The following is a 23,699-nucleotide window of genomic DNA, read 5'->3' on the forward strand; positions in this document are numbered from 1 at the left end:
ACAGACAGACAATGTAATTTATTGGTATTTTTTTCGGTGATAAACACAATTTAGTGCATAACTGTGAACTGAAAGTTTTGTGAAATTTCTTTTTTTTGATAAGTTGAAATCTAAAAAATCCAGCCTCCATCAGGTTTGTCCTAAAATGGTCTGTATCGAGCTCAATCCATCTCGCCGTCAACTCAAATCAATCTGTTCAACTGACGGCAAGAATCCCTACAGTATGATGTTGCTATGATCAAGTTTTGCTATGGGGATGGGGTGTTAAGGCTGATGTGCAACATTGGTTTACTAAAACACATAGCATGTTAGCGTGTATCCCATAGTGTTACATTTTGATCCCATCTGACCAGGTCTCCTTCTTGCACTGGGGTTCCTCTGCATGGATTTTGCAGTCCAAAGGGATTTTTACAGCTTTCTTTTAACAATTGTGTTCTTCTGGGCACTCTTAAAGGCCACATTTGTGGCGTGCGTCGCTAACAGTTGTCCTGTTGATAGATTGTCTGACCTGAGCTGGGAGATATCTGCAGCTCCTCCAGAGTAACCATGGCCCTCTTGCCTGTTTCTGTGATTAATGCCCTACTGGCCCTGTCTGAAGTCAATAAGTTGTACTGGACAGTATTGTATTGAGTACCGTGTTTTTCGGACCATCAGGCGCACCGGATTTTAAGACACACCAAATACTCTTCCCAAGTGTGTTCTATCACTCCGCCCCTTCACGTACACAGCTCTGTCCTGAGAGGGAGAGCTATCCGTCTCTGTCGGGAGGACAGAGTAGTTGTGCTACACTGCCCTGTCTAACATAAGGCCAAAATAAACTTAGATTTTATATTGAATTAACTTACTAGGTTTATTGTTGCTTGCACGTACTCCAGGCATTGGATGCCTTAAGGCTCCCACATACTCCGGCATACTGTGAGCTTAGGGGCCTATGCACTGGCTCTCCGCGGACGTTTTACCCTTCATAGTCGAGTGTACTGTTGCCTTCATTTCTTGTGGCAAATTCCTACAATTCCCACATCAGTGGGACGAAGAGGCGGAACGGATGGTAAAATTTGCGATTGGCTAGCTGAGCACCTAGAGCCGTTTCTTTTCCAGCAGACTCCCACCTGTCAGTGAGAACAGAGAGGGACTGTGATGCCGCGCATCCTGGAGACCGCCTGCTTGGAGCAGCTCAGTGTATCAAGTTCAGTGTCACATATAAAACAGCTTGATGTAAAGACTTCCTGCCTCCAAGCAGTTTATAATGTGACACGTACCTGTATCCGTGGAGTCTGCGCAGAGTACGCCTCAAGTATGCGTGGACCTCCGTGGAGTGAACTACGCCTGAGTATGTGGAGCTTCCTTACATGAATGCACTTCTAGTTTTGACATTACAGTCAGCCAGTTTTGTAGACTGCTCAGGGGTCTGATCAGGTAGTGACACAGTGTAATGCTCTGAATATCCATTGAGAGGAGCGGTTTTGATGCTTACCAAAGTCGTACTTACACATTTTAACAGAATTTTGAGCATATTGTACCACATAAAATCCGTCAGTAAGCACAACTTTAATCATATATAAAGCACACATGATTATAAGGCGCACCTTCAATTTTTGAGAAGATTTCAGGATTTAAGTGTGCCTTATAGTCCAAAAAATATAGTATTAGTGTGAAGGAGGCATAATACAACTATATGCCACACTTTTCAGTTATTATTTGTTTGGGCCCTTGAAAATCCGGTATAATTTTCATACAGCTTCAGAGTTATTCACTGCTTTATTGGTCAATCACGAAAATCCAAATAAAATGTATTTTGCTTTAGTTTGGGGCTGTTCGGCTGCTTTAGATATAAGAAACCGGGGTACTGCTCGCACGCTGCGCTCCGAGAAAAGCCTGGAGGTGTGAATACTTTGGCATAGATAGATAGAAAAAAAACAGAAATGCAATAAAGGAAGAGTGAAAGATGGATTAGCATGTCAGAGACTCCCCACATAACATTACTCTTGTTAAGTGTGCAATAGCTCATCGATCAGACTTTTCTGCCCCCCGCATCCAGGGCTCTTTCCTGCATTTTCCCTCCAGTAATCCATAATATGATCTCAGGCCTGAGCTATCCAGCCTCCTGCATGAGCCCTCTGTGAAAAAAAAGCCTGGTCCAAGAGGTGATCAATAGCCGTGGAGCATGTGTAACAAATGCATGCAAAGAGACGTTGGCATCCTTCTCCCTTTGGTCGTCATGCTCATGTAGATGAGCTTGACGGTATGGATCAGAAAACGGGGGGGGGGGGAACTGGACTTTACCTGTCACTTATACCCTCTGTGAATCTGTCGCCATCCCTCCCGTCCTGTCCATTTCTGTCAAAGTCTCTTCCCGTCTTTGTCCGTCTATGACACCGTATCCGTCTTTCCATCTATCACCCTCTCTCCCTGCCGCTTCCCTGCCAGCGCCGGCTCCATTTATTGGTCCGTGTCATTGAGCCGTGCGTGCCGTCCCTGTCAGCAAAACGGCTGGCAGACTGTCTTCATTTTCATGCTGAAGGATGTGAAGCCAGTGTAGCAGTTGTGAGCGCTATCGACTGGGATCCGTCAAAGCCCTCCCTGTAGGAAAAGCTGCTGCCTCCTGCTTTTTCTCGTTGGCAGCCACACTGAGCTTGTTTGTCTGACTCGGAAAAAATGTCGGCGTACTTTCAGCGCTGCTTTGGTTTTGATTCCGTAATCCTCACCTGACATATCCTTACCATAATCCCTGTTTTTCCCTTGTTTTTATCTGGCTGCTCCAGACTGTCCACTGCACTTTGTTTTAGTCTTCCTCTCTCAGCCTCCATCTCACTCTTATTCTCTCCGTTACCCCTAAGATAAATTCTCCTTAGTCTGGGCAAACAGGTCAATCCGGCTGATGGGAATCGGACAGTTGTTGATCCAATTAGAGATCCCCTCAAGCAGCGTCAGAGCCCAGCAGAATTCCAATAAAGTAATGTCTCCTTTCCCACTTTTTTTCATGATCTCACTAAATATGTCCTTGCAGCAAAACGCAGCGAGATAGCCGAGGACTTTTCACAGTCACTTAACTCATCACACATCTAACTAGGCACCAGTAGTACTCTATAACTAAAGTGATTGAAAAACTGAAAGCCTCTTTTCACTGTAGCTGCTTAGACTGACATGTTTTGGTGGAAGCAGCTATAGAGAGTTTTCTCTGTTTGCCCCTTTTTTTTTTTTTTTTTTTTTTAACTCCGGACACTTGAAGATCGAAGTAAGCCCAGCCCGGTTTGACTTCAAACACTTGTGAGAGGCCTTGTTGTAACTGTCACGAGGTTGAAAAGCTCGTCGTTTCTTTGCGCCACAACACCAAAAAGAATGAAAAACTTGAATTCATCTTCTCTGCAGATCTGGGGCACTCCTGCATTGATTTCACCATTCAGGCCAAGCAGATGTCCAGTCCTATTCAGAGCGTGCGAGCGAATTTGCGGCGCCTCAAGTGATGCGTTATAATACGTGTGCTGATTTGCATTCATGGATCAAGATGGTATTCTGTTGGCCTTTTGTGAGACAATTCAGAGCATATTATCCCTTTATCTACCAGAGCCAAGGAGAAAAGTACTGCTTTTGACCAGATGTCGGCCCAAAAGGAAACAACAGCAATAATTACTGCTGCAGCCTGTGCCAGCAAGGGAAATGTACAATACGTTTCCATTATCATTGCGCTTTCTTTGGGAGAAATATATCTGCGCATACTTTGTGGTTAATTTTACTGTGTGGTTTTGTTCCTTGATGGGCAGAAAGCCGTGACTATCTCATTGCACTCTTTTTAGCGTCTTGCAAAGCTTTTCATCGTTCCTGTTGTAACAACTACAAGCTACAATGTATTTTGTGAGGACATTATCTGACGTGTAAGCGCATCATAAATGCAAAGTAAAAGCAAACGGATATATGGTTTACAACATTTGGACATACAAAAATAAAAGCGTACCATGAATTTGTATTCGGCCTTTCTGAACCCTCACTTTGTAGAACCTTTTAGCTGCAATTAGAGCTCCAACTATTTTGGGTCAGCTCTCTACCAGCTGTGCATATCTAAAGACTGAAAGTATTGCAAAATAGCTCTGGCTCAGTCAGACTGGATTAAGAGCATTTGGTAACATCAATTCTTAAGCCTTGCCACAGGCACTCAGTTAGATTTTGGTCTGGACATTGACTGGGACATTCTAACACAAAAAGAGCTTTTGATCTAAGCCATTCCATTGTAGATCTGTCTGCATGTTTAGGATTGTGTTCCTGCAGGAAGGGGAACCTCTAACTTAGTCTCAACTCTTTTGCATCCTCCATTTTTTTTATTGCATCATCCAAACTTTCATATTGAGTCCATTTAACCAGATAACCGTCCTCCACATGCTTGCTGTGTCCCCTGTATTACTTTTTGCAAACTGCAGAAGCTTTGCTCCGCTCTTCTTTAACCCTTTACCGCCAAAATGAACTTGTTGTTGGAAACAAAGCATTAAAAAGTTGTTAAGGGTTTATCGAGCACATTAGTGGTGTAATTGGGCATAACAACCACTAGATGGTGGCAACGTGCTTCAGATATCATACTTGATATGTGTTGAATATGCCTCATCCGACATAAGTGAGATGTGTACCCTACCTTGGCTGCAATAAGACAAGAACCGGTTCTATGAAATCGCGACAATAGTCTTCACGGAAATAAAGACCAGAGTTTTTGAAGGGCATAGCAAATATTTGTCCTGTTCACACCCTTTTACACCTGAACTGTTGCTCCTTACAGTTCTACCAGAGGGGTGGGCCTCTATGCTGCATGTCTAGTTATCGCTTTCTTTACTCGGCATGTCAGTTTAGGTTATGTCTTGGTATGTTGGCATTTGTAGCAAACCCTTTTCCATTCAGAGGCAAGGCAATGTAAGGCAAGCTTATTTATAAAGCACTTTTTAGTAACGACAATTCAAAGTACTGTACACAAACAAAAAAAAAAAGAATAAGGAACACATTACAGAGGGAGGAAGGCACTTTGCAGTGGAATAGTAGCAGCAGGTTAAGATATAAGAGAAGTTAGAAGACAAACTTCAACATTAACATTTAAAGGCAACTCTAAACAAATGGGTTTTTAACCTTGATTTAAAGGAACTCAGAGTTTCAGCACTTTTATAGTCTTCTGGGACTTTGTTCCAAATAAGTGGAGCTTAAGAACGAAATGAATGAGTAGAATATTGTGAAACGTTCAAAGCCTGGGATATTCTTTGTATCTTAACCCCTGACTTCTCTGGTTGGTTCCTTGGTCTTCAGAAAGGGGCTATAGTGAGACTGAGAGAAAGCAATGGGACAGTTGGACATTATTTGCTTATCTGGTGACTTTAATTCCTTGCTCTAGGATTTATTTCTGAGCATCCGAGTAACACTTTAACCCAGGTAAGTAACACCTTGCTCACATTGAATGTGGTGTGAATTGAGGTCCTGATCCAGTTCTGGTTTTCCGCAAACCCCGACTCACACTGCTCCTAGGCCAGCTGCGACTCCAGTTGCGGAAATGGCACTGCCGAGAACAGAAGTTCATGTGGTCCTTTCTGTAGTTATCCCTCATAAATGATTAAAAAAACAGCCATGGTATACATTTTTAGGGCAAGACCCGGTTGTCCATGCGATTAAATGTCCTATTTCAGCCTCAGAAAGCCCCTCTGTTTCCTTGTTTTTCTGTGTCGCCTTTTTGTTTACACTAGTCAAGCTACCTAAGTCGGTGCGGTGATTCTGAAATTCACCTGAACTTTATCCTGTCTAGCGCCCCACGTTTCCTGTTTAGCTCGTGAAATTCAGGAGCTTGATCCAGTAACCGCTGCGCCGTCCATTCAATCTTCCTTCTTACGGATTTTTTTTGCAGCACCGCACGATCTCGGTAACCGGAAATGCAACAATATGCAACTGTTGTGAGTGGACACATCCTCGCGGCGCCACAACCGTAACTGCACCACATTTACTGTGAGCCCTGGGGTAAAGTGGCTCAATACAAATACTTTCCAGAGTTTAAGTTTTCTAAATTAAAACATGTCAAACAGGTTTCCTTTTTCCCAATTATTTATTATTTTGTGTTGCCCTGTCACATTAAAGAAAAACAACACAAAAAATACATTGACATTTGTGGTGACGAAAAGAGTGACAAATTGTAAAAAAGGTAAGTGGATGTAAATACAAAACACTTTGAACTCTTTTGTGTACACACCGACTGCGATTAGTCTTGCAGTGTGTTCACCACAGCTTAGATGCCAACGTGCATGTTTGTGCTCAGTCCTCATTAATTTATTTACAGGTTCCTAAGGCAACCCTCATGAAAAACAATTAGAGGTTCCCATGGAAGACCTTGTTAGCAGCAGTTGTTGACCTCCAACCAAAAGTACTTCACATCTTTCTCCAATGATTTAACATCATTAAATGGGAACAAAATTGGCCCATAACAAGTTTTAAACACCCCGCTATTGCACTTCTATTTTGTCAAATTATAAGGCGAAATGTGTTCCACTTGAAAGTTTTCTGCTGAAGGCACAATATCAGCAACATAGTGCCCTAGTTCAGTCTGAGCTCTTCCAATGATGACTCTGTGTTTTGTGCGGTAGTAGGTTTTGTGTGTTTCTGTTTGGGAATGTGTTTAATAGTTGGTAGAGAGAGAGTTTAAAGGCAGAAAAAGGGTGTATATGTGTGAGAGTGTGTGTGTGTGTGTCAGGGCAACGTAGGGGTGAATGTGTTCACAGAGTGGGTGGGGTGGTGTGAAGCTGTTGATCTTGGGCTTGAGTCTTAAACAAATTGGCCAGTCCGCTGTGGGAACTGGGAATATAGTCACACAGGGAAGGTCAGCCTGCTCTGTGTCAGATTCTGTAAATTTCTCCAATAGCTAATTATCTCCCAGAGTGCCAGAAGAGAGTTTTGGAGGAGCTATTGTGTTTTCTTTTCTTTTTTTTTTTTCCGGAGGCCCTCCGCACTCTCCCTTTTGTTGCCACATACTCCTGAGCTGACTCTGAAAAGTTTAATCCCACAATAAAACCTAGAGACGCAAACGAACACACTTAGTTGTTAATTTCTCATGGGGGATGTTTTTGTTCATGTTTGACTCCATTGTAAAAGCCCAGAGCTGCATTAACACATATGTTAGAACGCTAATGTTTTCATTAGTATCCTAGAAACTAAAACGAGGGCAGAAACATAATTAGTCGTAGCCTTGAGCGGCAGGTGCAGTTCTGACATGTGAGCTTGTTGAGGCTTACATCTTTCACTGAACTGGAAAAAATCACCTGCCACCGCACTTCAGTTGGTTACCCTCAACAGGATTGCTTTTAAACCGAACAAAACTTCTTTCTCTGTGGTAATATCACGCAGTGCTTTTATTATTGGGATCCAGTCACCTTTAGCCTCTGCAAAAAAAGGCTAAAGGTGGCAAAGATTAAAGCGTCAACAATTTGCTTCTCACCAGCTTTGTTCGGTGAAAGGTCCAATTAAATTATCTCCAGCAGTCAGCCCCGCCCTTTGCCTTGTGTCGTGCCACAGAGCGGCCACATTATGAGCTGCCAGGCCTGAAATGTGAATGCGATGACAGGAGGGTTGTCAGGTTGCTCCTGTAGGCCACCAGGTGCAGCAGTGGGTGGGAGTCTGAAGAGGCTTGTTTTCTGCGTGGGCTTTGAGGCTTCGTGTGTCTGTTTTTCCTAGAGCATGTTGGAGTATCACAAAACACTTTCTACTTGCGTCCAAATGGGAAGGAATGAAGAGCATTTTTGCAATACGAAAAGTTCTGTTATATGCACCTTGTTACGTAAGCTGATCAGCCACATCACCGGGTATGCTGTGCTTGTAACAGGTTTCATCTTCTTTTGCCTTCAGAACTGACGTGATTCTTCATGTCATAGATTCAACAAGTTGTCAGGAAAATTCCTCAGATTCTTATCAACGTGTCATGCAGCTGCTACACATGTTGTTGGCTGCAGATCCACAGTGTGGTTCTTCCATTTAACCACATCCCTTAGGTTCTCTCTTGACTTGAGAGCTGATGACTGTGAAGGCCAGTTGGAGGAAAGTGATCTCATTGTCGTGTTCAAGAAACTCAAGAAACCAATGTGAGATGATTTGAGCTTTGTGACATATTGCAATACCCTGCTGAAGGTAGCCATCAGAAGATGGGTACACTGTGGTCATGAATGGACGAACACACCAACACTATTTACTGACCCAGACTGTGCTTAGAATGGAAAATGATTGCACCACCGTCAGACTAAACTGTTGACATCGCTCCTTCCGGTAGCCCATATTTTTCAAGAGGTTGTGTCCATTGAGATCCATTGGTTATGTAAGTGAGTTATCTTCACCTCATACATGAATAAATTCATTGATCTGCTGCCATGTTATTGACCGATTTGCTATTTGCGTTAACAAGCAAAGGTGTTCGTAGTGAAGGGCCAGAGACAAAGGAAATAGTTTCTTATGTGAGTTTCAAAGTTGTATTTTACATGTATATGGCACATAAAAACACAACATTGCTGGTTTTTATATGCCATACATCCCCTGAACCTCTTGGACTTGTATCTTAATGCTCTACACACAGTACCTCTGAGAAGTCGAGTGATTATTTGAAGAGTTAGTGCGAAATCCCGACACTTCAAGCATTTGGCAATGTCAATGTACCAAATGCTTGAAGTACACCTTCATAATTGCAGACAGAATGTAAGCATAATGTATCATGAGATAAGGTAACATTATTATTAGACCGTTAAATAGCTATGTGACACTTATGTGAATAAATAAATTAAGTAAATTAAATGTGTATTAGTTGCTTTGGAAAGGGATGCTAGAGCATTATGTACTCAATGCAGCATTTCTTTAATGGGCATTAAATTGAATATTACAAATTGAAGATATGCAATAGTGTGACAAAGGTGAAATGATGAACTTTATGGCAAGAGTATCATTCTGAGCATTAATTTTATCTTATCTTCTTATATTAATTTTTATAATCTAAAAACCTTAGAACATCAAAAGTTCAATATTTTTTACATTTAAGAAAGTGTAACTCATTTATAATAGATTTATACGTGGAACATTTTACATTGTGGTATTATACAACTGGAGGTATAACTAAATGGCAAGTTTTTTTTTTCTTTTTGCCAAAAAATCTAAGTTCTGAAATAACAACAACAATGTGCCCAAATCAGTGTTGTATGTTGATTCCTCTTGATCTTCATGAGAGCTCTTCATCATTGACATTTTTTGAGGTTTGAACCTTTGGGGTTATATAGATCGGGGTGTATCGGGATGCAGACGTTTGCTGCCTCTGGAATAATATAAGACAAATAGTGACATCTGCAGATCGATGGTGATGTAACTATTCTAAAAGGAGCTGTATGGTTACAATTACCCTTTGCTTCATTTTTTGGAAATAATTTAAGGTATTGCAATTGTAGAATATTGCATTTCTTTCACCTTAACATCAGATATTTTTCTTTGTGATGTGTCGGTTTTTCCTCTTCCTCACAGTCTTTGCTGTTATATCTCCATTATCCCTTTCTCTGTCTTCTTCATTTTTGTTTTAGCTTTTCACCCTCAGTAATTAAACATATCTATTGGCTTCATACAACGGTCTCCCGTCCCTTCTCTCATCTCGACTCTCAGCCTCTTAAGAGATTCTGATCTCGTTGACTCAGACTGAAAAAGGGGGACAGACTCTATCAAGACCCTCTGGTCCCCAGCCAAGAAAGCCGCTGCTTTCTCATGCTCCCTCACCCACTTCCCAACTTTCTGCTTTCCCTGAGAATTCCTTTCTTCAGATTTTTTTTTATGCTATCTCATCTACCTGAATCTAATGCGGCCTTTGTCAGTGCTCACCTGCAGCCCAAGCGTGAGAAAGTGCCCTTTGAGAAGGTACTTTATAGCGGTGTAGGTCATCTTTTTCATTGACCTTTCACTGGTAATTATGTCCACAAAAGGCTTTTGATAGAGATAAAGTATTTTTTTTTCTCATTTTTTACTAAATTAACTCAAGCTCTGTCAGGGTTTCCTGCTAAAATACAGTTGCAATCTTAGAAGGGATTTCAAATGACAACCCTATCCCTAAAATGTTTAAAATGCAAAGACTGCCCCTAGTGTTAGCAACAAGTACAGCTGAATGAATATTTTTACTCAACTTTGGTTAAAGACAACGGTGCAGTGAGGTCCTAAGACTCCTGGTTTCAGAGTGGAAAAAAAGGCATTTTGAAGAAAAGGGGAGACGGCTGTTGTGGTAAAACACGTGGGGATTATGCACCCAGAACAAGAACGCCTTCTAGAAAAAAAGCTTTGGCTGACATAGCAGCCTTGCATTACCATCTAAGAGCTATTTACAAGCATGATTACTGTGATTATTATTTCAACAATACCCTGCAATGCTCTTTCATGCGCTGCCAGCCGGAGCGAGGACAGAGAAGGCCTGCCAACATTGTCGACCTGGGAATTTTTCTAGCAGCTCCATAGGACGTCAGGGAAGAGGAAGGGAATGTGCCTGAGAAAGAAATGCTGTCGCAGAAGTAAAAAAAAAAAAAAAAAGAGTTGTGGTTCAAAAGGGCATCTGCCTTTCTGCAGGGTCACAAGCTGCAGTCCTTCTAACATATCTCTGACCTTCGTTTCTTTTTCTCTGCAGCCCCCACGGAGCCTTTGCTGTGCAAATTTGCAGACGGCGGGCAGAAGAAACGGCAAAGCCAGAGCAAGTATCCTCAGAATGGGAGGCCGTGGCACAGAGAAGGGGAGGTAAGAGACTGGGACCGTGCAAATGGATGGACAGCCATCCAAAAACATTTGCTATTGCATACTGAGAGGAAATCGTAAGTGCTGAGTGACCCTAAGCTTTCCCCACATCCCTAGAATTGAGTCTCAGCATGAAATGAATGAATATGTAAAGCAATTGAGTCTATCGGTCTATGATATTGTTTTTATAGCTGCTCTATAACTGCAGACAGAATCACTGCGACATTTCTGTGGGATTTTTTTTCATCCATTGTTAATGTGTTATATTCTATTTGAGCAAAATGGATAAATATTTACCTGCATTTTCCTGAAATGCGAGAATCGGTAATGTACCTTGTGCAAATACTGATACCTCTTGAACATGTTCACATATTTTTCAGGCTACGACTACAAAATTGAATGTTTTTTATTGGTTTGGTAGTTGTTTTCCGTTTGTATTCAGACCCCCTTACTCTGATACCCCTAACAAAATCTATTGCCACCAACTTCCTTTGGAAGTGACCTATTAATAAGTGGCAGTCTGTCAGAAGTCATAAATGCAGCTCTTCTGTAAAGGCCTCAGAGGTTTATTGGGAGGAAAATTAGGGAACAAAAAGCATATTGCAAGCCAAGAAACACAACAAAAAGGTCAGAGATAAAATTGTGTAACAGCTTACAGCAGGGATGGGTTATAAAAACAATATCCTAAGCTGTGGATATCCGACAGAGCGTTGCTCTATAAACTGGATTTAGTGTGGAACAACGGCACACCTACCAAGACATGACCATCCATCTACGCTGAGAGGGCGAGCAAGGACAACATTAACAAGAGAAGCAGCCAAGAGGTTCAAGGTAACTCTGCAGAAGCTGCGGAGATCCACCGCTTAGGTGGGAAAATCTATTGACAGGATAACTATTAGTCATGCACTCAACCAACCTTATGTTTCTGTAAGAGGTGGAAAGATGAGAGTTATAATTGCAGTTTGCTTCAAGCCATGTGGGAGACACAGCAATGATTTTTCTGGTCAAATGAGTGGAAAACTTTATAATGCATCTGACCTTGAACACAACATAACCTCAGTAAAAAACCTGGTGGCAGCATTATGATGTGGGAATCCTCTTCTTCAGTAGGGAGATGGAAACTGCACTGTGTCAATAGAAGGTTAGATGGACGTAATGCAATGAGATCCTAGAAGAAAATCTGATTTAGGCCTGAAAAGGCTTGAAAGTGGAGCAGAGATTCACTTTCAACCAGGCCGTTACAAATAAACTCAGATATACAATGGAATTGTTCAGATCAGAACAAACTGTGTTAAAATGACCCAATTAGTGTCCAAATCTGTATCAAAAGCTTAGAATCTGTGGCAAAACTTGAAAATTGATGTTCACAGGTGCTTTCCATCCAATCTGACTGCACTTGAGCTGTTCTACAAAGAATTTGAAATGATTTTAGTCTCTAGATCTGGGATCACCAACCTTTTTGACACTGAGAGCTACTTTATTGGTACTGTTTCATACGAAGGGCTACCTGTACTGACCTTTGAACTAAACTGTAAACCCACCTTAACTCTATGTAATATAAACAAGTTTTTAAATTTATGTAAATACAAGAATTATTAAAAAGGAAGAGAAACTGAACAATACAGCATTTTAAATGCAGCTCACTGGAGGGTTGAGGGCACCACATATGCTCCGGGGGGGGGAGGCTACCTGGTGCCCACCGGCACCATGTTGGTGACCCCTGCTCTAGATGTACGAAACTGATAGAGACAACCAATCGCGAGCAGCACCTTTAATGGCAGTTAAAGTGTAGCATGCGTTTGTATTCAGCGCTTCAGTCACTGAAAACGCATCCCACACTTTCCAGATATGTATTGGTAAATCCTTTTTAAAACCATATATCTTTTTCTTTTAAATGTACAACTATGCGCTACTTTGGATTGGTCTATCTCTATCATATAAACTCCTGATAAAATACACCGAGATGTGTGCTTGTAACAGCAAAATGCTAAAAAAAAAAAGCTTAAGGTGAGTGAATGCTTTTGCAATGAACTGCATTTCAGTCACAAGTGTACCAAAACTCTTTGCACCTTCCTGAAATAATGACCTGAGTCATTCTTTTGGCTAAATCATCTCCTCAGGATGCTGGCTACCTCTCGTGAGATTGTCTAAATCCTCAGTTGAGGATATCATGCAATACCACCCCTGTTGTATAATGGGCTATGTCAAGAGTGTGACATAGGCTGTGTTGTTTTTGTGTGTTTTCTGAAAAACCTGGGCCATTATTTTAGGAAAGTGGCAATATGAAAGTCTTCATTTGATATTAATCTAAAATTTGCTGCTGTAAATAAGGGTATTTTCCAAACCTAAATAAGGCAAGCAAAAACTGTTCATTTTAAGATATGAAGTTAGTATGATGAAAAAAACAACACATCAGATACCAGTCAACCTGACCCTGGATGTACATGAGCTGTGGTATAAATTGCACCTTAAGCCAAATGCCTCACTGAACACATATTTCCACCATACATCAGAGTGCCAGAAAACTCCAAACTAGATTCAATGTGATAACATGCAGATACAAGGTTAAAGCTAACAACTATCCGTACTGGAAGGACGGGCTGAGGACACAGGCGAGGGAGCCTTTAAAACCGGAATATATAGATGAGACAGCATGCGAGCGCACACCCAAACCCAGCACACGCATTTAGTGAGGCTGACAGTTATGCTGAAATGGCAAGGTAGGACCTCCAGGAGAGATGAAATGTTTGTCCTTCAGAACACACAGCTTCTGTGTGTTTGTTGTTGTTGTTGGTCGGCCTATAAACGAGGCTTTGTGCGTCTCTTCATCACATGATTAACGGCACTAACGTCTTTAGTTCTGGTTGATGTACATCCTGTCCTCAGTGGCATACCTGACATTCCAATACGGTGCTTTCGATTATTTATTTGAACCATACTGTTTTGTTGGGTGGAACAATCTGACACAAAATAAAGCTTTAGTAAGTTTTGTGGAAAATTTTTGTTTGCTCAAATTTCCGTATTTATTTTGGGATTTTTCTAATCCACTGATGGTCACACGTGTATCCGCTATTTGTTGAAATGTCCCTTAAAGGGGCCTCGTCACATACTATGACTTTACAAATTTCTACACCAGTAGCTCACTCTAGTAGACTACAAAGGTTTTCTGATTAAATTATTACGCCCTGCACTGCAAAAATGGATCTAAAAATACGTACAATTTTCTTAAAATTTGTGTTTTTGTCCTAGATTTGAGCAGGTAAATAATATTATCTGCCAATGGAATTAGTTTTTTGACCCCTAAAATAAGATAATTAGACATCCTGCACTTGAAATAAGATGATGGAGATGAATTGTTCCTATTTTAAGTGCAGAAGTCTTATATCATTGGCAGATCATCTTATTTACCTGCTCAAATCAAGGACAGATACACTCATTTTAAGACAATATTACTTCTTTATAGTTCCATTTTTTCAGTGTGTATTTTAAAAAATTGTTTATTCCTGTGTTTTGCACTATGTTTTGGTTCTATTTGATTGTAAATGTAAAACTTTTACATATATTTATCATAACAAGACCATGTGACCGGAAGTACGATATTAGAGTAAGCAACCCTAACCCTGTAGATCGGGTTGGTCTGATGCCGGCAGATGCACTGCAAAAATGGAACCAAAAGTAAGTCAAGTTTTCTTGAAATTAATGTATTTTTCCTTGATTTAAGCAGGTAAATCAGACTATTTGCCAATGGAGTGAGTGTTTTTACCCCTAAAATAAGATAATTAGATATCCTGCACTTGAAACAAGATGATAGAGATGAAATGTTCCTATTTTAAGTGGAAGAATCTTATTCCATTGGCAAATAGTCTTATTTAGTTACTTGAATCAAGGAAAAATGCATTAATTTCAAGAAAATTTGACTTACTTTTAGTTCCCTTTTTGCAGTGTGGCACAAGACTGTTAATGTCTGCTGATCTCGCCCGGTCCAAAGTTCTTTTCAGGCTCAGAAAGGACTAAGTAAACACTATCAGGAGGAACACTTTGCTTATAATGTTTTATTAAGTGTTTTTGTGTTTTCTTTTTATAGTCTAAATACGTGAGTAGGCCCGTTTAAAAAGTTAGACCTATACTACATGGTTTTTGTAGCGCTCAAAAAAATCTTCTGGGATAAATACTGTTGAATATTTGGACACTAGTTTTGGTAACAATTGATGGAGTTAATGATTCTTTGCTTTCCATGCGTGACAACTGGAAGGCTGTTGGTGATTTTCAAAGCATTACCTTCCTACAATCACATTTCTTGCTGTACTATTCTTGGCACATAAGCAAGAAAAAAAAAATTGGTCTGATAATATAATTTTCCTCTAGGGGCCTGTCCAAGTGAGCAATCCAGGTTGATTTTGGAGCAGAATGCTTCTTTCTTGGTCAGTAACAAGTAATGCAACAAGTGTTACTGATGTTTCCAGTTTGTGGCAGGACAGAGATCTGGTGGTCATTCCTGTACATCCAAACGGATTTTCTTTCATCCAAAGTTTACTGCTTAATTATGCATCCAGAGCTCTGCGAAGGGCTGATGCATCTGATTGGCATGTCCTTCTGTATAACAGTTTATTGAAGGTCTGATGTTTCACTTTTTTCTTGCAACTTATGGATGTAAAACGGGGTTACTGTAAAAATACAAAGCACATTGTTTAATTCTTTTGCTGGAATTGTACAGGGTCCCTTTTAAACGCTTAGCGCACACCTCTGGTTATTTATATGAATTTCAGCTTTTCATCATGAAAAGAGACTCTGCTTTAAGTTACTCTTCTGTAGGATGTGCAAACTCATTAAACAGAGCTTGTCGAGGATGCTGCGTTCTGCTGCAGCTATGGGAAGTTTCATCTAAAGAAAAAAAAATAATGTGTGCATCCCAATTTTTTATAAACATACAGAGACTGGAGGGGAAACAAGAATGACAGGGGAGAAATAACAGGGACCCGGAGTTTGTGCCTAGATCTGAGTTCAGCCAAAGGCTATGCTGAACAAAAAAAAAAAACACCCAGGCACATTAATGTAAACTGGCTAGCTTGAAGTTTAATTCAAATGTACACTGAAGACCCATTAAAACCTCCTGTTAAAAATCTCACGGCAGGGATTTGTGTATCAGTTCAAAACATCTTCATGTCCCTTCTTCCTGGTAGCTATCTTCTCCCTTCAAACTCCCCTCTGGTGACCTCCACTCACATTGTTTCAAACTACTTTGTGTTTTCCAAAATGATGATGTGCTGAAATTCAACACAAAGAGTAGGGAGCTAAATATGTTGCCAAAAGCTTGTATTTTTATCCTGGGTGATTACTCCAGAGTCACACTGGGACATTTTATTATAATTTTTTTTTTTAGAATTAAGTGCACAGCGTTCCGGAAAGCTACTCGTTCCCTTTTAACTTTATCATATTTTGTTACATTACAACCGCAAAATTAAATGTTTTTTTTTTTTATAGTAGTTCATAATTGCAAAGGGGAAAGATTGTGAAGCAAACCATTAATAGGGAGAAAATAGCTGAATACTTTGACATGCATGACTCCCCTATAGTAAGTAACTCCTCAAGGGTCGAATTCTGAATCGAACATTTCTGTTTAAATCCCCATAACGTAAAATCAATTTTGAATGTTATCCTGTTTAAATGGGCTATTTTCTGATGGTCAAAGAGTTTGGAGGATTGTTCCCTGATTCGGTATGGACTCGTTTCACATTTTGAAAACAAAAGATGTAGAACTCCTATCCACTGCAACACATAGATTTTGGTTTGCTCCTGATAAAATGAGCTCCAGTACTGGAAGAAACTGGCTTTCGATAGCTTAAAACGCTAGAGACCCTTCAGTAGTTGTCAGAGCTCCCACTTTAACAAGAAGGTGCCTTCTGCAGGCCTTATTAATCAGAATGGTGTTCGAAGGAACACCATTTACGGTTGATAGTCCTGTCCATTTTTTAATACCTGCTGTCCTGGAGAAAGGAGACTTACTGCATTCATATTTTGGGGTTATTTTCCAAACCATCCTCCCTTTTAGTCGATGGCTGCAGCAGCCCAGGCTTGGCCTGTAGCCATGAACGCCTGCGCTGCGAGAGATAAACTGTGGCTGACCCTCTGTGAAGCGATCCCCAAAGCCGACTCAAAGGACGTTATGCCAGTATTTCCCAGCACCGAGACGCCGCACTGAGCCGCTGGAATGTGCTGCCAGCGTCTGACCCCTGGTTGAAGGAGGAACTGAAATGATTTGCCATCTTAGTGACCGCGGTGAGATCAAGGTCACTGAATGTGTTGGGATGGACAGCAGTCCTTCTTCCTTCTTTTCTTCCAAACCAACGTTTGAGAGTTAGTTTAGATAATCAACAAATACTAGAAGACCTTCCCTACCAGAGTTCAGGAGTAGCTTTTAAAGGGTTCACGGCTCTGAAAGTTGCAATCGGTTGACTGATAAGTTGACAAATGTTCGTTCATTATTCTAGCTTAACCTACCAAATTTACAATCAGTAGAAGTGGATGATCTGCTCTTTAAAGTTTTTCTTTTTTTTTGTCTGTGTGGTTTGTTTGATTTGGTTGGTTTAATAATGGTTTAAATAATAATAAATTGATAATTTGATTCAAACAGTAGCTGCTGCTTGATCTTTCTCGTAGGCGTTGGCTAACGCATCCTTATTGCTGACAAAACAAGTTTTAAGACAAATTACAGTGCTGGGATAAAATTAACTCCTGGTCTTTTTGTAACAAATATTATTAACTGATCATTCAGTAGGAAAAATAATTAATATCAGATAAATAATCACATTTAATTATTTGTAAAATGCATTGGACTAGCCTACTAGTTAAATTACATGGAGATGTAATTTACAATAGCATTATTTGTGTTGTAATTTTTTTTGTTACAGTCCTTTAAAAAAATTGTAATCTACAGTTCAGAGTTTTAAGAAAAATTAAAATCAATTTTACCTTGAAAAGCTGGATCTGTGTATCTTTATTGATCTTTACCAATGTTCCCCAAATCTTGGATATCTTCTCAGATTAAATGAGCGTTTAGCGACATAATACACGTGTTTCGTGATTATTTACTTTTGATCAATGATGCTGATTTTTTTTACTTGTGCATGGGGAAATTGCATTTGCACCTGCCTGGAGGCTATGCACGTCAGGCCACCTCATGATCTGATCTAGTTGAGCTAAAAGCATTTCAATTGGACAATGAATGGTGTGTCAGGCACGGCGTGCTCATTGATCAGCGCCACGCGTCAGTCCGTTCATCAGAACCGAAGACATTTCTCCCCACGCTGCCTCTTGCCTGCGGACGAAGGGGAGAAACAGTCCACATCATCCATTAATCTCTCACTCCGCGTCTGCCTCAACAGACTTTCTCGTTTTATGCGACTTTTTTTTTTTTTAAATTTCCCTTAACTCTTCCTCTCGTTCTCCCTTTAAGTGCTTTTTGCACACATTTCATCTTTCTTTTCTTTTTTACTTTCACTTTGTCTGCCGGCGTTTGAAGTCTTCCCAGACCCCACAGCAACATATGGAGAGAGAAAGAGCAAGTGACTCACTGAGACGGAGACAGACAAACAGAGAGGGAACACATTGCATGATCAGTCAGGAGTTGCGAGGGGTTGAGTGCTACAGGGCGGCTGGTGGCAAGGATTGAGAAATATGACAGATTTTCTTGTAAACTACCCAATGTGGGAGTCTAGAAAGGGCTGTCTCTTACTGTCTCCTGCTGACAAACATATTAGTCACTGCACTTTTTTTTTTTTTCAAATACACACCCAAGCTCTGTAGGTGCTTCCCTTCCCCCCAACTTTTTACTCCTTCTCTGTCACCAACACACACTTATATAAAACAAAAAAAGAAAAAAACTTTTCAAAGTCACACTTTTCAAGCAGCTACTCTTGGGGAATGCATGTAGATGAAAAAAAAAACATCCGGCTTTTCACTCTGTGTGAAATCCTAACAGATGTCCGTGTGTGTGTGTGTGTGTGTGTGTGTGTGTGTGTGTGTGTGTGTGTGTGTGTGGCCACCAGGCAGGAGAAAAACAGAAAGCAAATTGGTTTCTGAATGGAAAAATGCAAGCGGGCTTGATGCCACTGTGTATTAGGACACAGAGATTTTATATGTTTCAATCTTAAGTATAGCCTAAAAAAAAACGAGACTCTCTGGAGAATACAAAGATTATTTAAAAAAAAAACGGTTTTATTTGCAGAAAACATGAAAGAGGTTTGGAAGCTGAAAACAAACAGCTACTTTTCTGAATGCCGCATCAGTGGCTGAGCTTTGTTTGATGGTTGTGTTTTTGTTTTATGCCGTTTTGGATGCATTTTGGAGCCATAGGTAGTTTGGCTGCCTCTTTTGCACTTTTGCGAAAGTAGCAGCCGGCATCAGTAATCAGTCTGTGGCCCTGCAGAGTCCCTGGTCAGGAGGAGCTTCTCTGCTGTGAAAGTCATCAGCACAGGGAAGGAAGCACAGCACCGAGGGGAGTTAGCGGCCTCACCAAACAGCTGGCCAAGTCTGCTGCTGCTGCTATAAACATACGCACAGACACACTCACAGGCAAAACAGGTCTGCAATCTCTTGATTTCAAGCAGTGCCTTGCAAAAGTATTCTTAACACTTCAGCTTTATCACGAGTTCTATATGACATATATGTATACGTGTTTTAATGAGTTTTATTCTAGAAAAGTTAGTGAGAAACTCAATTTAAAGTGAAATATACAAATAACCCCTCCACACACACAATAACCATCCCACCCACCAAACCATCCACCCAGAAAAGTCAGCACTTTGTAGAGTCACCTTTCTGTTACAGACAAAGTCTTATTCGGGGTTTGCCTTCACCACCTGTTTTCGTTTTAAAAAAGGAAATATTTACCCGTCCTTCTATTGAAAATAGTTGATGCCCAGTCAAACAGAGTGCAGAGCGTCTGGGAACGACAATTGTCTTGTCTTGTTGATGTTTTGCTAATGGTTCTTAATTTATGTCTAGACTTTACAAGTCAACTGCAAAAGGGGAAGTAAAAGTATGTCTGATCTGCCAATGGAAAAAAGTTTTTTGCACTTAAAATTGGAACAACTCATCTCCATCATCTTATTTCAAGTGCAGTAAATCTACTTATTATATTTTAGGGGTCAAAATACTCATTCCATTGGCAGATAATCTTATTTACCTGCTCAAATCAAGGAGAAATACACTAACTTTAAGAATATTTTACTTACTTTTCGTTCCCCTTTTGCAGTGTCTGCTTTCATCTGAACAATTGCTCTGAACTGTGGCTGAATGTTAAGGGCTGTTGTGCTGCTGTAGGTAGAACCTATACCCACTCTCATCTCTGGTGCTGCCTCCACCAGATTTCCTTCTGAATTTAGCTTCATTTGTCTTTCAATGAACTCCGACCTGCTTCCCTGGGCCTGCTGAAGAACAACATCCCCACAGCATGATGCAGCCGACACCATGTTTCACCGTAGGGGGTCGCGTCTTCAGGGCGATGTGCGGTGTTGGTTTTCTGCCTCACAGAGTTTTTTTCTTTTCCGTTTTTGAGTTTTTGTCGTGTCCTCTACATGGCTTGTGGCGAATGTCCAGCTGAACTTTGCACGGCTTTGTTTCAACAATGGCTTCTTTGCCTCTCCTTCTCACTTGTGACTATTAGTTGACACTACCTGAGCTGTGGAGCACTGCAGCTCCTCCAGAATGGACCTTGTGGCTGCTTCCCTTGTTAATGCTCCTCATGTCTGGCCTGTTAGTTTAACTACCAGTTTGTGTCTTGATAGTTTTTGCGGTTGTGTCATACTCATCTTCTTTTCAGAGGATAGTGTAAATGGTGCTCTGTGAGGTATTCATGCTTTGGGATATTATTTCATAACCTAACTCTGCCTAAACATCTCCATTCTAAGTTTCTCCAACAAACTTTTTAGGCCTTCGCAGAACAAATGGATTTATACCAGCGTTACATTCCTCACAGCCTCTATATACAAATCAGGTGACTTCTACAGGATTTTGTTTATGCATCAGATCAAAAGTTGGTGAAAGCAAAAAGCTGACCATAATTTTTATATTTTCGTTTGGAAAATTGTACGTTACGTACCATTACTCCATCATCTAGAATCCTAATAAAATACATAAAGTCTCGTGTTTTGAAAACTGGGGAAAGTTTCAGTGAATGCAAATACTTTAGAGTACTTGCATACTGTAAGGTTAAAAAGATGGTAGACCTTGACTTGCAGCTGTCCTTTGAAACAGACGCTTTGAAGCTCTGGTGGAAACGCTTAGGACCACGCTAAAAAAAAAAACATCTGAAAGGTCAGAGAATGATGCAGCTAATGTTTTAACGTTTACAGCCACAGCATTTTCTCTGATAAGCTCTTTTAAGCAGTTAGGCATAAACTGAGCAAAATGCCTTCCTAAGGAAACGTGACTCCACGTACACCTCAGTGCCAGAAAACTATCTTTCAACCAATTTAAAGTGAGTCCAGTTTTTTTTTTTTTTTTCCACATTTTCAAGGGTTTGAACCCACGCTCATTGATCCCTTTGCTCCATTACCACCATTCGCTTAACTGTATGCAGGTTGTCGCCAGGACAAACAACTGCAATAGGAGGTACAGGAAGAGGCGAGGGGTGGTGGTTGGCTGTGTGTGTATGTGTGTGTATGTGTGTGTGTGTGTGTGGGGGGGGGGGGGGGGGGTGAAGAGGGAAAGAAGGAGAAAAAACAAGATGTTGAAGAAAGAGAAGTGAGGCAGAGGGGGTCCAAAGTGTGTGTGTGTGTGTGTGTGTGTTCTGATGAAATCTGTCATCCTCAGCAGCCTCCTGTTAAAAGAAATCGGATTAGCTCTCCTGCGGGAGGGAACCTTCAGGAATGCAGATGAAGGATTGCGGCACAGGTTCCTCTCCTGGACTCCAGGATCGCCTCAGACACACTTACACTTTCTCCCTCTCATTTTTTTTTTTCATCTCTAAAAGGCATTTTCTTCATTGCCTCTTATTCAAAATAGCATAATTGTGTTTGATTGAAATAGAAAAAGAGTGTATTCGATACTAATTCGCTTTGTCCTATTGACTGAGTTTAGTCCCGCCTCAACTTTGACACTTGTCAGGTTTTTTTTCCCAATTTCAAACAAGTTGATTTACGTTTGATTTAATTTATTTCCAACATGAAGAAGCAGGATTTAAATAAATGTGAAGCCGCAAATGATCTATGTGACATTGGAAACTATTGACAGCTGCTGCCGAGGACATTCTGCACATGCCTGAAAGGTTAACATCTAACAGCTAGCAGCAGCTAGCGTAAACCAAAGCACACCTTATTCAGCAATTACAAACTCCATTTAAATAATCTGGGTTTAATCGACAATCTGTGGGTACCAAATTTGCTATGTTTAACAAAGGGAATTTACAGTAATGAACCTAGAAAATAAATAGTTAAATTCCTCCCCCAGAACAAGGGGCTGCTGGGCTTCAGAGGTAAGCGAAACTCCGGAGGCTCACAGATTGCAACGCATTATGTGGCTTGCTTGAAGGGTTTATGGTGTCAATTTTAAAACTTTTCCTTTTAATTTGTGTTTGAATTAGTAGCACATGAAAATTGTCATTTTCAAGGTCAAGAAATATGTTTAAAAGTTGAGCATAAGAAACGACAGAAAACAAGTATGTAGCGGAGAATGCTACCAAAAGTTGCAGAAGACGGACGATCTGGACTGATTGAGTATATCATATACAAAGTTGTTTTCAAAATGAATAATTATGCAGTGGTTTGCCTGGTGAGGCCGAGGAGATATCAGCTGCAATACAGCAGACTGCAGCCTACCTATAGATGTAGAAGCACCATATAACGAGCCCTGTCTGCCACAGTGATGAGCGGCTCTGACAAAAACTGTACTTCAACACAATCCACAATTTTTGCGGAATTTGGGGTAGATGTTACAATTTGGGCTCTCTATAAGACCAACAGTGTTCTGACACTTAGTGGCCAGCTTAATATTGGAGAGGTGTACGGGGGGGGACGTATGCAGCACCAAGCAGCAGTGATATAAGCAGCTGAAAGTCTTCAAAACTAAAACTAAAAAATCTGAATATGAGTTACTGCTGCTGTTAATTTCTTTGGGTAAATGTGAACAATAGCTAACTGGCTATCGTTCACATTCTATTTTTTATCGTAATAATTCAGCCCATAATGTCAGCTGAAGTTTTGGACTTTCAGAGGTTGTATAAAAAGGAACAATCACAGTCTAACAAGGCATTTTCTCACTTTAGGAACTTTATGCTCACAAATAATAACCCCACTGATGTCTCCAAAAGAGCTCTTCGTTGCAGCCAAGACATGGACTACTGTGGTCTTGTTCTTTAAGGCCTTAAGTTGTGACTTCTCTAAATCTAAGATTCCAGTTGTTGCAAAATCCTGGTGCAACAAGGGTTTCCAAGAGTTAAGTAAACTTTTGTTGTGTGAGGAGAAGGCTGTTCTCTTCACCAAAATAATAAATGGACTGAACTTATATAACGCGTTCTCTTCACCTACATACATTCACCAGTCTCATTTCCTGCATGGACTGGATTCTCGGGGAAAGTATCATTGGCCACTCCTGTGTGTTTCTGTTTAGCAAACAAACATTCACTTTGCATATTCCTTTTAGAAAATTCTTCTTTTCCCTAGATCACGGTTTGTTTTCTGTTTACAATAACAATTGTGCCCTGTACGTCCAGACACAGCAGAACCCTCCGGTTCTGTAACCAGGGGCTGCTGGCGGTGCCACATAAAAGACTAAAAACTAAAGGTCACAGAAAGTTTTCAACAACAGCCCCAAGACTCTGGGAGTCCTTATAGCTCAGCTTGACAACTGCAAACTGGGTGTTTTAAAAAGCAGCTAAATACACATTTTAACCAGATTTGTCTTCTATTTTCCTGCCTGTTATCACTGTGAGTGTCTCGGGTGGCTCTATTTAGTCACAAAAG

The 23,699-nt window shown here is 40.7% G+C and overlaps 1 protein-coding gene across 7 annotated transcripts in view; it reads left to right on the plus strand.

Annotated features, from left to right (window-relative positions):
* rbms3 (RNA binding motif, single stranded interacting protein) overlaps positions 1-23,699 on the plus strand; it is a 434,538-nt gene that overhangs the window by 355,881 nt on the left and 54,958 nt on the right. For all 7 annotated transcript variants that reach the window (XM_036145333.1, XM_036145331.1, XM_036145337.1 and 4 more), the window contains one exon: positions 10,637-10,743. In XM_036145333.1, the coding sequence (XP_036001226.1) occupies positions 10,637-10,743 (107 nt within the window). The remainder of the gene's footprint in view (positions 1-10,636; positions 10,744-23,699) is intronic.

The sequence above is a fragment of the Fundulus heteroclitus genome, chromosome 13, assembly GCF_011125445.2.
Source record: "Fundulus heteroclitus isolate FHET01 chromosome 13, MU-UCD_Fhet_4.1, whole genome shotgun sequence".
Classification (NCBI taxonomy): Eukaryota; Metazoa; Chordata; class Actinopteri; order Cyprinodontiformes; family Fundulidae; genus Fundulus; species Fundulus heteroclitus.